The sequence below is a fragment of the Arachis duranensis genome, chromosome 8 (assembly GCF_000817695.3).
Source record: "Arachis duranensis cultivar V14167 chromosome 8, aradu.V14167.gnm2.J7QH, whole genome shotgun sequence".
Taxonomy (NCBI): domain Eukaryota; kingdom Viridiplantae; phylum Streptophyta; class Magnoliopsida; order Fabales; family Fabaceae; genus Arachis; species Arachis duranensis.
The window spans coordinates 47,482,643-47,500,036 of NC_029779.3; the positions used below are offsets into that span (position 1 = coordinate 47,482,643).

A 17,394-nucleotide genomic window follows, 5' to 3' on the forward strand; every position below is an offset into this window, starting at 1 on the left:
AAATCTAATTAAGTTCTTAATTATGGATATATTCAATTTGAAAGAAAATATTTAGTTAATTTTAACAAATTTTATACTAAAAAATATCTAATTATAAAACTAAAGGTAATATAGAGATTCAATTAAAAAAATATAAAAACCTAAAAATTTAGTAAAACTATAAAGATACAAAAGTAATTAAAAATATAAATATATAATGGTTAAATTTATAATAAAATTTTTTGTGTGTATATAATATTTTTAAAATCGATACATGTTTCTGTGTGACACATTTAATATGTGTTTTGAAAAAATATATATATAATGTTTTTTTTCATATTGTATATATCTTTCAAATATTACAAATAAACAATAATAAATAGTTTCAAATATTGAAAAGTACATATTAAATTTACTTTAACAACTATTTTACTAGTTATAAAAGGTGAGGGTGGTGGAGTTTTTGGCACAAGGGACAAGAAATTGATGAGTAAGAAAGAGTGAAAGTTTGCAAAACAAAATCAAGTGATTCTGAATTTCTGATTTCAAATTTTGTTTTACAACTCATATCCACACGTACAGCACTAATCTGTGTTAGCTGGTTTAGCAACTAAAGTTTATAGATGTTATATTAAAAAAATAATAATAAACCACTAAAAATGTTTTTTGAATCACAAATTATTAACAAAGGTACTATTTACATTGTTAGCGATAAAAATATCTATAAAATATTTCAAAAGCAATAAAAAATATTCAGCCATTAAATTTATACTTTTGCAAGCATAATTAAAAGAATATACATCTTTATTTTTAAAATAAAAAATGTAAAGTCAAAATTTTGTTTCGCTTTTTTTAATAGCTAGTTACTTAATATTCTCAAAATATTTTTGATAAAATACACAAACAATTTGTTAAATACAAAAATCATTTAACACTTATAAAAAATTATTTTTTTCATATTTTAAGAATAATTTGTCATTAGTAAATTCGAAAACTATTTTTGTCAATAATTTAATAATTCTAGAGACATTTTAATAGTTTACCTTAAGAAGTATACACTTGACGATGGAATTTCTCTCTTTGTTCTTGATTTTTTTTTTCCCAGCTACGCCACCATTCTTACATGTGACAAAAATACATAAATAAAATGTACAAGGAAATAACATGGCATATATTAGTCGTGAAATTTCATAATATTATAATATGATATTTGACAATATATATTGTAAAACATTTACTAATTTTTAGACTTTGTTTAATCAATGATTTAATTTTTTGTGCCATATATAATATATAAAAAATATTATTCGTATATAAAAATCAACCACCAAATATTTATGTATAAATATATATATAATTTAATTTATTTTTAATATGTATTTATACTCTAATATATATTTTATTTTAAAGATTAATTTTAGTAGCTGATTTTAGTATAGCGTAAATCCGTACATAGTCGATAATATATTCTATCATGTAAACGGAAGTAATTAACTTTTCCACTGTCTAAATAATAAAACAATTTTACACAATGTAGAAATTAAGCTCAATCATTTCGTTCAGAGTTTAAAGGGGGAAAAATGTTAATTAAGAATTTCTCCTCTTGAATCAAGCTTGGCCAATAGAGTTTCCTATGAATGACAATTCACTTTTTCTTAGGATAACCTTATCCACATAAACAACTCAAGTTCATGCACCCCAAGTGTTTGTAAAATGTTCCAATAATCAACTGATGAAAAAGTAACATATAATTGCTATTTCGAAGTTTATCATACATACACAGTTCCAAATTCCAATGGCATCTTCCATCATCTCACAGTACCATAGCCTTAAAGATAATCATAATCCATTATCTTTACATCATCTTGATCCTTATTATGTTCATAACAACACACAAATCCTTAGAAGCCATTCATCATCCACTTCAATTTCTGTTGGAGTGTTAGATAAGAAGCCTCATTTTTCTGATACCCTATTTGCCCCACGAAACCTTTCTCCATGCTTTCACTTTTTGGATGAATTGTGTGAGATAAGGGATTTGAATTCTGTGAGGGAACTACATGCACAGATACTGAAAATGCCAAGAAACAAAGGTGGTAGTAGTAGCTTGGCCACAATAGATGAAACCGTTATGAGATACTATTTGGAGTTTGATGATTTTGTGTCTGCAATAAAGGTTTTCTTTGTTGGTTTTACGAGGAATTATCTTCTATGGAACTCTTTCTTGGAGAAATTTGGAAGTTTTGGAGGTGACCCTTATGAGATTCTTGATGTATTTGGTGAACTGCATAAGAAAGGTGTTGAATTTGATAGCATAGCTTTCACTGTTGTTCTGAAAATTTGCTTGGTTTTGATGGATTTGAAGGTTGGATTAGAGATTCATGCTTGTTTGATAAAGAGAGGATTCCATTTTGATGTGCATTTGTATTGTGCATTGATCAATTTGTATGAGAAGTGCTGGGGTGTAGATAGAGCATACCAAGTGTTTGATGAAGCGCCCCAGAAAGAAGATTTCTTGTGGAACACGATAATTATGGCGAGCCTGAGGAGTGAGAAGTGGTTTGATGGCTTAGAATTGTTTCGCGGCATGCAGTTATCTTCGGCTAAAGCCACTGGTGGCACCATCGTCAAGGTGCTGCAAGCATGTGGAAAATTGAGAGCTCTCAACGAAGGGAAACAAATTCATGGATATGTTTTAAGGCGGGGATTAGTGTCGAACATGTCCATTAGCAATTCCATAATTAGCATGTACTCTAAGAACCATAGTCTTAAAATGGCTAGAACATTTTTTGATTCAATGGAGGATTATAACTTGTCATCTTGGAACTCAATTATTTCATGTTATGCTGGTTATGGCAACTTGGAAGATGCCCTGGATATCTTCCAAGAAATGGAAGCTTCCGGCATTAAACCAGACATTATAACTTGGAATTCTCTTATGTCGGGTCTTCTTCTTCAGGGTTCATACAAAGCTGTTCTGGCCAATTTCCAGAGCCTGCAAGTCGAAGGCTTGAAGCCGGATTCGGGCTCGGTAACTAGTGCACTACAAGCAATTTGATGGATATGTATATCAAGAATGATGAGTTACATAAAGCTCAAAAAGTGTTCCATCGCACAAAGAACAAAAACATTTGTGCTTGGAATTCATTGATATCAGGGTACTCCTTCAAGGGCCAGTTTAGTGATGCTGAAGAACTATTGAACCAGATGGAGAAAGAAGGTATAGAACCTGATATAGTTACATGGAACAGTTTGATTTCTGGTTATTCAATGCATGGCCGAAGCGAGGAAGCTATGGATGTGATTAATAGGATGAAGAGTTCAGGATTTTCACCTAATGTGGTTTCATGGACTGCAATGGTATCCGGCAGTTCTCGGAACAAAAGTCATATGGATTCCATCCGGTTTTTCGGCCAAATGCAAGCACAAAATGTAAGGCCTAATTCTACTACTATTTGCAGCTTACTTCGAGCTTGCTCCGGCCAGTCGCTTCTAAAGAAAGGCGAAGAGATACACTGCCTCTGCATAAGACATGGATTTATAGAGGATATGTACATAGCCACAGCACTCATTGACATGTATAGCAAGGCAGGGAAGTTGAAAGTAGCATGCGAAATTTTCGGAAGAATAGAGGGGAAAACACTTCCTTGTTGGAACTGTATGATGATGGGATATGCTATTCACGGCCACGGTGAAGAAGTAATTTCTCTTTTTAACAAAATGCTCAAAACTGGTATCATCCCTGATTCTATTACCTTCACAGCTCTTCTATCCGGCTGCAAGAATTCAGGTCGAATCAATGATGGATGGAAGTACTTTGACAGTATGAGTACAGATTACAACATTGTTCCAACAATTGAGCACTATTCTTGCATGGTGGACCTTCTTGGAAAATCTGGTTTTCTTGATGAAGCTCTGCATTTCATCCAAACTATGCCAGTAAAGCCGGATGCTAGTATCTGGGGAGCTCTTCTTGCTTCCTGCCGAAATCACAAAAACATTATGCTAGCCGAGACTGCGTTGAGGAATCTGTTCAAGCTAGAGCCTTATAATTCTGCCAACTATGTTATAATGATGAACATATATTCGGCTTTAGGCAAATGGGACGACGCGCAGCGCCTTAGAGACACAATGGTTGCTGCAGGGTTGAAAAGCCCTGGTGTTTGGAGCTGGATACAGGTAAATCAAACTACTCATGTGTTCTCTACAGAAGGGAAATCACATGGAGAAGAAGGCGAAATATATTTCGAATTATATCAGTTAGTTTCTAAGGTGAAGAAGCTAGGATATGTGCCTGATATAAGCTGTGTGTATCAAAATATTGACAACAATGAAAAGGAGAAGGTTCTTCTGAGTCACACTGAGAAGCTAGCTATCACATATGGACTCATGAAAACAAAAGGTGGATCACCTATCAGGGTAGTTAAGAACACAAGAGTTTGTCAGGATTGTCACACATTAGCCAAGTACATTTCTTCGGCCGAAAATCGCGAGATTTTGCTCCGAGATGGCGGCCGTTTTCACCATTTTGTGAATGGAAAATGCTCCTGTAATGGTTGTTGGTAACAATAAGCACAAGCAGATCATTCTTTTTCTTTGTTCATATTCTCATAGCACACCATATTCTTTTGTATGCTATGTGTTCATGATGGAAAAAAAAACCTAAACTAAGGGATGAGCATGTTTTTTGGTTTTTCACACTAAATATTGGTGTAATTTGTTTTTGTGTAATACTTTTACATACATATACGGTAATTGGTATCAAACCCTCTTTGATGTTGGATAATGTTACGATCTAATTAATATTGCACTGCTTAATTAGTTGGTTAGCACGTTAGAATTTGTTGAAAATATAAATAAGAGTTTAACTAAGTTAGTCTAGTAGTTTGTTCACTAATATGTTTAAATCACGAATAGAATTCTGATTCGTGACAGATTAGTGTTGAGGAATACTGTGAAAAACTCGTTAGCAAATGACAAACTCTTAAACGGAGTTTTGATCCATGACAGATTAGCGTCACAGATTAATATTAAAAAATACCGTAAAAAATTAAGAATATTGAATCTCGAATAGAGTTGTAATAAATAATGAATTCATAAAAAATTCATTCTCTCAAATACAACCTTCACCTGAAATGGCTTACTTTTTGTTGGTTTTATTTGATTAACAGTTTGAGGAGTTTAATAAGCTACCAAGCAGATTAATTATTAAAGCTTGTAATTAATGATGTATTATCTATATTTACTCATCTACCATATATGAGACAAAATAAACACACTTAACATTTTTTAATCATGCCCATGTAAGTAAGAATGAAGATACATGCATATAACTCATTTGGGAGTCACACTCAAGATATTGGATGGAGAGTGGTATATGTACGTGGCAATTGAGAAAATTGAGTGGGGAGTGGAGTTCATGGATAATAACAGATTAAATTTTCCACCATAAAATCAATCATGCATTTAATCATATAATAATAGCCACTAAGTAGCGTGTAAATCTATCATGTACATGTATGTCCCATAAAGATCGCATCATGTAAGTAAAGTAAATAATGTACCAACTAAATTGGTTGGTCGAAAATTTATTTAGATTTGTGGAGTAATCAGCTCACTCGTTCGTTTAAACAAGTGCTTGAAGTTTGACTTTTACTTTTATACATACAATAATTTATAAATCTATAACAAATTAGTCTTTGATGCGTTAAACTTAAAAATACCGTAGATTAAAAAAATAGTTAATCAAAAAGTCAATTTACTAGTAAATTTAAATAAATGTAAAAAATTTAAATCTTATTTTATACGTAATAATTTATTGGTTAAGAATACATTTTTAAATAAAGTTTAAATAAACACGAGATTAACGGATATTTTGAAAAATTAAAAAAAGGGGTAAATAGTGTAGCTAAACGTTATTAAAAATAATAAATAAACTAGTACATTATTGATTCATTTTTTTTTCTTTTTTGAAAGAAAATATATATAGCATGTTTGGAAATTTATTAAAAAAATAGCAATCTGATTAAGAGGTTTAAATATTATAAATATTACTTTTTTTTTTAATTCCAATCATTCATATAAAATATAATAAAATAGATATTTAAGATTGGTCTAATTAACAATTAATAAAAGGTATTTAAAGATGAGTTGTATAAATACCCTCAATCTTAGATAATTTAACCTGGTATTTATTTATTTATTTATTTATTTATTTGTGCATATGGCTAAAATTGCCACTACCAATGCAAGACAAAAAGATGGTATTCCTAAGAAAACACTCATTCCTACAAATTGTGATTGGCATGAGAGTGAGACACTCCAACCCTTCCACTTAAGGAAATGAGTGAAGTCTTTTTCACTCTTTCTTCTATTGGAAATAAATCCTCTCTCAGAAATTTATATAACTTAATCATATGCTAATTTTTACCAAATTCTTTTACAAACCCTTTGTTTAAGCTTGCAACTTTTCCTATTAATATTAATGATAAAAATCTAAGCATGACCAAATTTGTATAAAATTATCACATACATCTAAGAACTATTCATCCTCTCATATGCATCATGTGGTAAACATTATAGGGTAAATTATCCATTTCTTATAGTATAGTGTATACCATAAAATGTATCGACAGAAAATGCAAACTAATTAAGTTGCACTATATTCCACACATTTTGTCATTGGATAGATTATTGTTTTAGTCTTTAATGTTTAATGTTTAAAATATTATAATTTTATTCCAAAAAATTCAAATGGACTAAATACTATCACATTATTAAATATAGGTTAAATATTTAACATTGTTAGTACTTAGTATAAGAGTAAAAATATTATTGAAAAATTAAACAACTTTTTCTTCTTTAATATATATGTAAATAGTTTAGTACTATAATTTTAGAGCTAAGGAAAAAAGTCAAAAAACTAATAATAGGAACAATATTATGTCCAATTAAAACCTTTTTTCAAACAAACATAAAATATTTTAAACATTATGAACAAATAAACATTAAGGATTAAAATAATTTTTTACCTTGGCTATTAGTGAAGCTCAAACCATGGTTTCAACAAAATTGACAAAATTTACTAGCTGTAAATTTTTTCCTTTTGTTTTTAAAAATAAAAAAAAAAGAAAAAAAAAAGAAAGAAAAGATCCTGCAAACTATAAATCAAGCATGCCCCTATGTGAATTTGATTGGCTATTCTAAAGTCTAAACATAACCCTAAAGAGGGAAAAATTTTGGAAAAAGAGATGCTAACAAAAGGTACAAAACTCGTACCAAATTAACAAAGCAATATCCATTAAAATATTGCTATAGTTGCTAATGAAACACAAAACATGCAAGGTGAAAAGACTAAAGAAAATGTCTTCCTTCTCCAACAAAAATATTTACAGAATTAAGTGTTGTAACACACCAAGATGATGATCATCATCATCCACTAAACCCAGGAAGAAGAACATAAGCAAAGAAAATGCAGCTTCCCCATTACCATCTCTAAGTACTCATCATTTGAAGCAAGGATCTCATCATACAAAAGGCGAAAAAAGAGAAACTCGGCTTCGGAAGAGGATTACAGAGCTAAAAACTTTTAGGAGAAATGGTAACAGGGGACCATTATCCGTGATTATAGAAGAAAAAACATCCAAAACTTCTGCGGAACATGGAAAGTATTAGCTATACTCTTAACATGTCTCCACCACGGATCGTCTAAACCATTGAACCCCAACTTCTTTCGACCGAGGAGGTACTTAGTTACTGGTTGATTGGATCGGTTCGGCCCTGCACAGCCATTCTTTCTGAGACATCAGCCAAAGAGCTAAGGTTGCACCTGATCAAGGCCTCCACAAAGTAGCAAGTTTCGTCCTTGGTGTTGCCATCGGGCACATCCACGACAAACGATTCGATCACCATTGTACCAGGTCTTCCTTCAATGACCTCCGGATGAACTGTGATTATGGAAGAATAGTTCTGCATATTCGACAAAACACGATTAACATCGTAATAGAGATAAACATAAACATATATCAAAACATTGTAGTTTGTGAATCCAACTTTACTTCTATAGTAAGTCGAAAAAAGAAAGTCAACAAAGATTGCAAATACAATACAAAACGAATCATAAACCCAAAAGATTCAATACCACTGACAAATAGGAGCTCCCGAAATCCAAATCCTTTCAACACATTCCCTATATACATGATAGGAGAGGCAGGTCAATGACAAAATTTTCTTCCCTTTTCAGGAAAGAAAAGTCAACCATGATCATAGAAACAATGAAGTAAGATCCCAAAAATTCAATCAACCATTATCTTTTATTCATCACTATGAAAATTTAGTATACCCCTGAAAGTGATAGATAAAAAGGAAATAGAGTAAACAACAAAAGCAGGCAAATGATTTATTTGCCATCTCCAACGCTTATTCGCATATCGACACTCTTACTCGAACCAAGTTCTAGATTTCCAATATTGAACCTATATAAGAAGCTAACATATTGGTCATCATAATGAATCTAAGAAAGAAGCATAAAACAAATGAGGAAGAACAAAGTTTCATAGTCATACCCTCAGCCTGTGATCACCTCCAACAATTCTTATGCCAAGAATGTGTTCTTCATCATCAAGTTGTTCTAACCTCTCAGTGCTGGTTGTAGCTGGAAGACCAGATTTAACATTCACTTCTCTAACACTACCAATGCCAAGATCCCCTTGCATGATACACCTGCTAACAAATGGTTTATATTTCTGAGGTTGATCAAATCTTCTCACCAGAGACCACACCTAAACAGAGAAAAATAAAATAAACCAATCAGATCAATCAATAATCAATAATCCATTGTGTTCTCTTTTTTGCTACAATAGTACAAAGTTCACACAATAATGAAACATGTCATCAAATAATCATAAAATCTTAATTGTTTACTGAAAAAACAACACTGCAAAGAGCTACAAGTTAAAGAGTGTAATAAAGATGTGAAACTCAAATAAGTAATACATATAAAGAAATCAAGCTTTACACAAAATGATTTTTGATCTTGAGAAATTGGATATGACACCAAAGTTCCATTGAAATCCACATAAACCACCACAAACAAATCGAAAACTTCCATTCATGAGCTGAAAAAACCAACTTTTACAGCACCCCATCAATTGAAATGTCAGAACCTCATAACTAACATACCAAGATGGCTTAAATATCATTGAAAACCAAAACAAGTCACCCCAAAATAGCACATAGTTCAGATCTCTCTTCAAACAAAACCCAAGACAAAAAAAAAAATCATTTTTTCCCTCTCTCACAGAACAAATCACAAACACCTAACAGACAAGACAAAACCCAATTCAGAACCAAAAGAAACTGATCCAAAAAGAAGAGTAACAACAACTCACAAGATGAACAGGAGCTCTTATGTGTTTGACAAGTGCAGAAGTGCACTGGTTGTCCCTAGGTTCATGCCTATGGTGCCTCCTTATGTACTGTGCTTCAATGGCACCATAAGCTTCACCACCACCACCACAACTACCGTTCATCATCACTCACTTTTCTTTCTTCTTCTTCTTCTCTATCTATCTCTACCTATGTAGTTGCTGTTGTGTGAGTGTGTGAAAAGAAAGTTGGTTACTTTCTTTCTTTTTGATGCTTATCTGAATTGTGTATATCTATCTATATATCTATGTATGTGTGTTTCTGAACTTTCCCTCTGATGGGTGTTATTGTTGTTTCTGTTTTTTCTCTTTTTCTCTCTCTGTCTTTAACTCTTTTTGCCTATTAGATATGGCAGAGGCAACAAGTGGGGTGGGATAAGCTTTGGTTCCACAGAGAGAGAGAGAGAGAGAGAGTTTGGTGTAAAAAAGTGACAACCTTAGCTTAGCTTGGCAGTCTAACAAAAATTCATGAATCCACCGACAATGTTCTTATTTTAATGTCTTTTAATATTTTCTATTTTTTTGTTTAATTTCTTCTATGAATTAATTAATCTGTTATAGTTTTTCTTTTCCCAGTATCTCTTATTTCAACAGAAATAAAGATTAATTTGTTGCGAATATGAGTTTTATTAAAAGGTTTGACCAATAAATTATATAAAACGAAGAAATAAATTTAGCACTTGACCAATTTAGATTGATTATTAATTGGTTATAATTAAGATAAAAATTTAGGTGAAGTCAATTTTATGTGAAGTTGATACTTGAGAGTCATTAAATAAAAATTTAGTCAAATCAATTAAATTATCTCACAACTCTCAAATATCAATTTCACGTAAAATCGACTGCACCTGAGTTTTTACCTACCATTAAACATAATTTTAGTTTGGTTTAGTAGATAGTCTTTTGTATGGGTTATTGTTATTCTTTTCTCTATGGATTAAATTAATGGAAATTAATATATATAAATACACAATTGTGACTAATATTTAGTGTACATTAATTAATAATTAATTTTATATTGATTTCCTATTTTATTTGAATTCAAGGTCCTATATTTATGTCACTTTTTCTTTTTTTTTCCAAATATAATATATAGTATTTATTTTATTATCTTTGATAAACAAAAATATGTATACTATAGAATAAAGGTTTTAATTAATCTAAATTCAAACATAATTCTTATTGATACACAGTTTTTCAGATATTATACAAAGGAAATAGTTCTTTCAATGTTATTTTTTCCATAGTTAATACTCAAATCTAATATATACTACTGATTAAACAAAATAAGCATATGTCACTCGATTTATTAAATAATATTGTTTTATTAATTTACATTTGTAATATTTAATATCATTTTGATAATAAAATTTTGTAATTATAAAACTAGAAAGATTTGATTTCATATATATCAACATAATACAAGTAATTTTCGTTAAATCAATTTATTAAATAATTAATTTCTTAATAACACAAAAACTCTTGTTATATAAATATTCACTGAAATTTCTGATTATATATAGTATATGCCAATTCTTTTTTTCACTTGCCAAAATTGTTAAATATTCTTATGCTCTTAGATCACCTTCTCTATGGGCCATCATTATTGGCCCTTTAAATAATGAAAAGACAAAAGGGATCATCATCATTGACATTGTGTGCATTGTATTTTTATGAAATTAATTAATATTTAATAATAATGAAGCCATACATTGGAATAGATGATGATGGATTTATAGTGGTGATATAATATTTTATTTTGTATGCTAGTGTTAAAACTTAATGCTTTGTTTGGATATAGAAAAGAAAGTGGAAGGAAAGAAAATGGGAGGAAAGAAAATGAGTGGAAAGAAAATAGAAAGAAAAGTAAAGTTATTTGTATATTGTTTGGATTAAGAGAAAATAGATGGAAAGAAAATAGAAAGAAATTTTTTTTTTGTTTAAATGAAAAGAAAAGTAAAGAGAAAAAAATTATAATAGTATAAAATTACATTAATACCCTTATATATATTATATGTAAATGATAATATATTAATATATTTAAATTATTTTTTTAATAAAAAAAGTGTTTCTAATTATATTTTAGAATTTTAATGTATTATTATTATAAACAATAATATTTTTTAAATTTATTTTTTTTATTTTTTATTAAATATTATAAATTTTGTTTTTAATTTAATAATGGGCATGTTAGTAAATTTGCTTTTACTTTGAAACCCTCAGCAGTTTTCTTCGCAAGTTAGGAAAGAAAACTTGGATGTGGGGCCTACGTTACTATTTTCCTTTTCCATCCAATTTCTGTGCTGATCCAATCAAGGGAAAATTCTATTTTCCTTCAATTTTCCTTCCTTCAGTTTTCTTTCCTTCTAATTTCCATTGATCCAAACATAGTGTAAAACCAAAACAAACAGAAAAACTAAAATAATAACAATAATTGTGAAAGCAAATATAATTAAACGAAAATGTTTGACCAATATTTATTTTATTTAATATTTATTAATTATTATTGGAACTAATAAATACTGACTAAAATAAATTAAAAAAAAATTGTCTCTGTAAAATTAAAATTAAAAGCCCTAGTAGTATTCACCAAAGTTTATTAGGTCAGTGAATTCTCAATGCAACGTTAATTTAGAAAAAGTAAGAAGCACGCACTGAGTTAATAAAGTGAAAGTTGGAGTATTATTTTAATGTCATATCATATAAACTTCACTCAAATGGTTCCCAGAATTTGGCAACAGTAATAATAAAAAAAAAAAGTAAAACAATGCCATTTTTAAAAATATTTTAAGTCAGATTAGTTTATGATAATGATGATTATGTGGAATAGTTCAAGTCATAAAAGTTGAAAATATATCAATTATATATAATAAAATATATAATAGAATACATACGCAATCACACATACATACATACATATTTAATAAATAAACATTAAAAAATAAATGAATTTCGATGTGGAAATTAAATGATCATGATCATTATTATAAATTTTTCTCTATTCAATGAATTTCATTAATGTCTTTAACTGCAGCCTTATAAAGTACGTAAGAGTTAAATAAGGCCGAGACAAGCACATAAAAGTTAAAACCTCAGGGAAGAGAGAAAAAAGATAAGCACATTAAAAAGATAACTATGAAACAGAATCTTTTAAATTGTATATAATATTTTTGGACTCAAAATGTGCATAGTTTATAATTTTAGACTTACAATGAAACTATTATATTTTTTAACTCTTGAGTTTATCTCTCTATACATATACTAACAAAAATATTGTAGAACTCTGATACCTCTTCAAACGTGTGATATATATTGCAATTTTTATTATAAATAAAATAAATAAATTAAAGCTGACACTATCTTTAATTTTATTATTATTCTCCACGTACAAGATTTTTCGACACAAATCTATACAAGTCATTTATATATTCACGCGTGCGTATTTTTTTTGTATCATTATTGTACGTTCTTTTTTGTTTTTTTTTGTTTTTGTTATTGTCGTCACCAACATTCTCTTCATCTTCCATTTTTTTTTTAATTAAAATTTCTTCTCTTCTATCATCAGTTATCTCGTTAATAAAGATAATGAATAATTTAAATTCAAATTGTCAATTGAACTAGAATGAAATTGATTATTATTTTAAATCCAATCAAGTAGCTGAAGTGTGTTCAATTCTAGTTAATTTTTTCGTTAGTAGTTTATAATTCTGTAGGTGAATAATATTTCATCGTTGATGATTTAAATTGAATGTAATGTAAAAGTTTTGTATTTAAAAAAAATATTTTTCTGTTATTTGCAGCAAATTTAGGTGTAATACGAAGATATTTGGATGTAACACGAAGATATTTGAGTGTGTTGTTTAAAATTTTGTTGTGTATGTATGTTGATAAATTCTACATAATTCAAAACTCTTCTTCTCCCTCCTCCTCATTTTCTGCTGCTTCTTCTTCATTTTTATTATCATTTTTTTTCTTTTTTATCTTCTCAAGTTTCTTCTTGTTTTACTCTCTTAAAAAGAATAAAAACAAAAAAAATCAAATAAAGAAGAAGAATAAACACATAGTAGTAGAAAATTACTTAGAAAATGATGAACTTACATTCATTCAATTAAAAGAAGGAAAGAAATAAGAAAAAAAAGGAAGAAAAAAATGCAGCATTAGAGGAAACATTTTTCTATATTTGCAGTAAATTTAGGTGTAACACGAAAATATTTGGGTGTAATACAAAGATATTTGAGTGTATTGTTTAAGAATTTTCGGTGTATGTGTATTGATAAATTTTGCATAATTCAAAACTCTTCATCTTCCTCCTCCTCATCTTCTGCTGCTTCTTCTTCTTCATCATCTTCTTATTTCATATTCTCATAATTCTTTTTGGGAGGAAAAAATCAAACAAAGAAAAAATATATATATAATGTTGCAAAATCAATAGAAAGAGGATGAGAAAAAAATACAGCAACAACAACAGTAATAAAAAATGACGATAAAAATGAAACACGCGAAGAAAAAGAAGGAAAAACGCAAAGAAAAAGGAAAAAAAGAAAGAAGAGAAGGAGAAAAAAAAATACGGAATAAAAAGAAGAACAACGTAATTTTTACGCGTGCGTTATATATAAGTAATAAATTTTGTTAAATTAAGATTAATTTGTATGATTTGTATATAAAAAAAATTGTATATATAGCAGTACTCTTAATTTTATACACGTCCAGACCATCATTTTAATTTAATTACACGCCAAAACTTTAAAAACCTATTATCTAATTTACTAAAAATATATTATCTTGTCGTTTTGCTATTTATCTAGCCAGGTGTTTTTATTTGAAAACGAAAATAGCTTCCTATAATTAATTGCTGAAAGAAACTCCTCCTTCTAAAAGAAATTCAAATGATTGGCAATAGTAGTATTAGTGTGTTAGTTAATAATTAAGTATATCATGGATATTTATTAATGAAATATTTTTCTTTTTGCAAAATTTAACATTATTTTTTGTAAAATGAAAAAGGTGATTTTATACGTTCCTTGTTAAAATATACAAGTAAACATTTTAAAAATAATCATCATTAAAAAATTTATAGAAAAATTTCAAATAAATTGTGTGGTATATAATAATAAAAATATTACAATTAAGGGGGTAGTCCACTGTATTATCCACTTGTATAGTACGAGTGAGGTGCACTAAATACTTCATGTAAATATAAAAAAATTGAAAACTAATTTTTAATTATTTTATTTTATTATAAAATAAAGTATTATCCTTATTTTTGAAAGATTTGATATTTAGAATTAAAATTTAAAATTAAAAAAAATTAATCTCAATATAAAAGATAGTAAGTTACTAATTTTAAAAATTCATATGTTCCTCCTTTTGAAGAAAGAGCAATCTAGAACACACAAAATCCATGATATTGCAATTTTTTTTTTCATCAATCAAAGGATAATATTAAATTGTAACGCATCTTTCTTGAAGGTATATCCGAAGCATCTTTCTTTTGAAATAAAACATGTACCCCAAAAAAAAAATGTGGGTGAGATGTAGCCTTCACTTAACTTATTTACCAATGTGGCCTTTAATTTCAATCCTCAAATTAAATACAAAACAAAAAAGTCTCACATGAATCAAACCTTGTTGTTTTGAAGAACAACTTTAGGGTTTATTTTATTGTCTGATGAATCTACTGGAAACTACACACAATATCACTTAATTGATTTATTAATAGATAATATATCTCTTTTGTTGCCAAATAATTACTACTAATTAATAGGAACCATGTGTGTGAGTATAATTAATTAGTAGGTCCTCTATTTTATTTTAAAATTATTTAATGATGAGAAATTTAAACACCACAAGTAATTAATTAATAAGGTAAGAGGTGATGAGTATATGAAAATATTTAATAACTAAAAAATATTAGACAAAAATAATTAAAATTTATTTTATTTAATATTTATTAAAAAATAAGTTTTGACTATTTTTTTTTTATTTCCCTAACATTACCGTGATAAATAATTCAAACTTCATTATCATAAAAGAAAATAAGGCCATATAAGATAGAGTTAATTGAAAAAAAATAGTCATATTGTCTCTTATTAATCATCCATTCAAATTTTATTTTAAAATTAAACCATCAATTTGAACACCTAATATTTTTGTCCTGTAACAAAAGTTTATTAGTAATTGTATAAAAAATATTTTAATTTGTTGTTTTAATAAACAAAAAAATTGCGATAATAAAAATTAATTTGAATTAGTCAAATAATTATTTAGTTCACTCATTCATTTATATAAGTGTCAAAAATTTAAATTTTATCTTTTATATATATATATGATAAAAAATAAATATTAAAAAAGTGCAATAACAAGGATGATAGACGTTAGTCCCATTAATTTAGCCACACAAAAATAGAAAAGTAAGAATAATTTTATTTACAGTAATATAATAAAAAAATATCAAATATCAAATATATTTTTATACGTGATAGACTGATAGATGAGAAAAAAGTATAAATTAAAAATTATTCTTTATTATAACTAATTACCTTGCACAGTATTATTAAAAATAGAGAGGGAAAATTATAAACTAAGACGGTTATATCTCTTCATAAAAAATAAAAGAGGGGATGCTTGCTCCTTTTATGCAATACGAAATTAATGTATAGTGTATGCTAAGCGAGGACAAATATTATCCATAAAAATTTTATTAGGACAAAGGATTCATTTCATCAATAGGACAATGTAAACAAGATAAGAGGAAAGTCGTCACTGTTAAAATAGTGAAAGTTTAAACGTCAAACATGAAGAAAAATTTGTGTTTTTGACGGATTAATCCTTAAAAAAATATTAATAAAATATTTTATAATAAAAAACGTAGATAAATTAGTTTAAATTAAAATTTTTATTTTAATTATAAAGATTTATTTAGAGATAATGTATTTATATTTATTATCGTAAAAAATTTTATTAATATTTTATTTAAAAAACTAATATATCTAAAGTGTAATTCTTAGAGACTTATTTTTCCTTGTTTTTATTCCTTAACCTCTTCTAGTTATTTGTATGCTCACATTAAGATTAGGGCTGGTAATATATATTTTATCCGTGAATATTTAATCTAGACCAATCTGTTTAGTAGGGTTATTTACTTTACTCATTGTGAATAGGATAAGATAGGATACGAATTTGTCTGCAAATAAGGTAGGGTACGGGTTTAGAGTATATCCTACCCTATCCTACCCTACTCAATTATCCCGCGTAACAGTTTCATCTTTGGCGGATTATAGTGCATGGAGTTATTAATACATAACTATGGAAGGATGGGGAGGTATTTGTCCTTTACTAGGTCATTCATATGCAGGGTATTAGGGCTGGCAATATACATCCTACCCGCAGGTACCCAACCCAGACCAACCCGTTCAGTAGGGTTGTCTACCTTATCCGCTGCGGGTATGGTAGGGTACGGATTTAGGGTATACCCTACCCTACTCTATTCGCACCCTTAATATATTATATAATATATATGTAAAAGTTATGTATGTAGTGAAGAAAGTGAGTTTTGTACTCACAATCTTCTTCTTATAAAAACTTGAAATAATCACTGATGATCATATTATTTGTAATTTTATGTTGGATTTTTTTAAGATTTTATTGTTTTTAATTTTAATTTGAACTTAGTTTTTAATTTTCTATTTTATTAATATGTATAAAATTTGGAATTGTTGAATTTTATATTTGCTTAAAAATCTTTTATTTTGCTACGGATAAGGTCGGGTAGGGTAGGGTTAGAACTTTAGGGTGCGAGTAGGGTTAGGGTTGAGAGATTCTCAACCCGCGAGTAGGATAGAGTAGAGTTTTAAAAAAGTTTTCAACCCGCATATAGGGTTAGGGTAGAGTCCAAACCCTACTCTACTCTATCCATTGCCAGCCTTAATTAAGTCCACACATACTTGTATGATATCCCATCTATTTATCCATCTATAATAATAATAATAAT

At 28.4% G+C, this 17,394-nt stretch overlaps 2 protein-coding genes across 2 annotated transcripts; one reads left to right on the forward strand and one right to left on the reverse strand.

The window, feature by feature from the left end:
* Positions 1–1,620: 1,620 nt before the first annotated feature.
* LOC107463433 (pentatricopeptide repeat-containing protein At4g01030, mitochondrial-like) lies at positions 1,621–4,742 on the forward strand. Its single transcript, XM_016082230.3, is given in 2 exon segments — positions 1,621–3,029; positions 3,032–4,742. Coding segments are annotated over 2 exon segments (2,769 nt in total). The 5' UTR covers positions 1,621–1,774; the 3' UTR covers positions 4,546–4,742.
* A 2,591-nt stretch (positions 4,743–7,333) lies between these two features.
* Positions 7,334–9,851, reverse strand: LOC107463409 (abscisic acid receptor PYL9). The gene is made up of 3 exons (XM_016082199.3): positions 9,369–9,851; positions 8,544–8,759; positions 7,334–7,947 (listed from the first exon to the last, which is right to left on the reverse strand). The coding sequence occupies exons 1-3, from the start codon at positions 9,510–9,512 to the stop codon at positions 7,732–7,734; spliced, it is 576 nt and encodes a 191-aa protein (XP_015937685.1). The 5' UTR covers positions 9,513–9,851; the 3' UTR covers positions 7,334–7,731.
* Between the last annotated feature and the right edge of the window lie 7,543 nt (positions 9,852–17,394).

Coding starts and splice junctions, on each gene's coding strand:
- LOC107463409 (XM_016082199.3), bottom strand. CDS start 9,512: ATGATGAACGGTAGTTGTGGTGGTGGTGGTGAAGCTTATGGTGCCATT. Junction 8,760..9,368: donor TAAGAGCTCCTGTTCATCTT/GTGAGTTGTTGT, acceptor TTCTCTGTTTAG/GTGTGGTCTCTGGTGAGAAG. Junction 7,948..8,543: donor GAGGTGATCACAGGCTGAGG/GTATGACTATGA, acceptor TCGAATATGCAG/AACTATTCTTCCATAATCAC.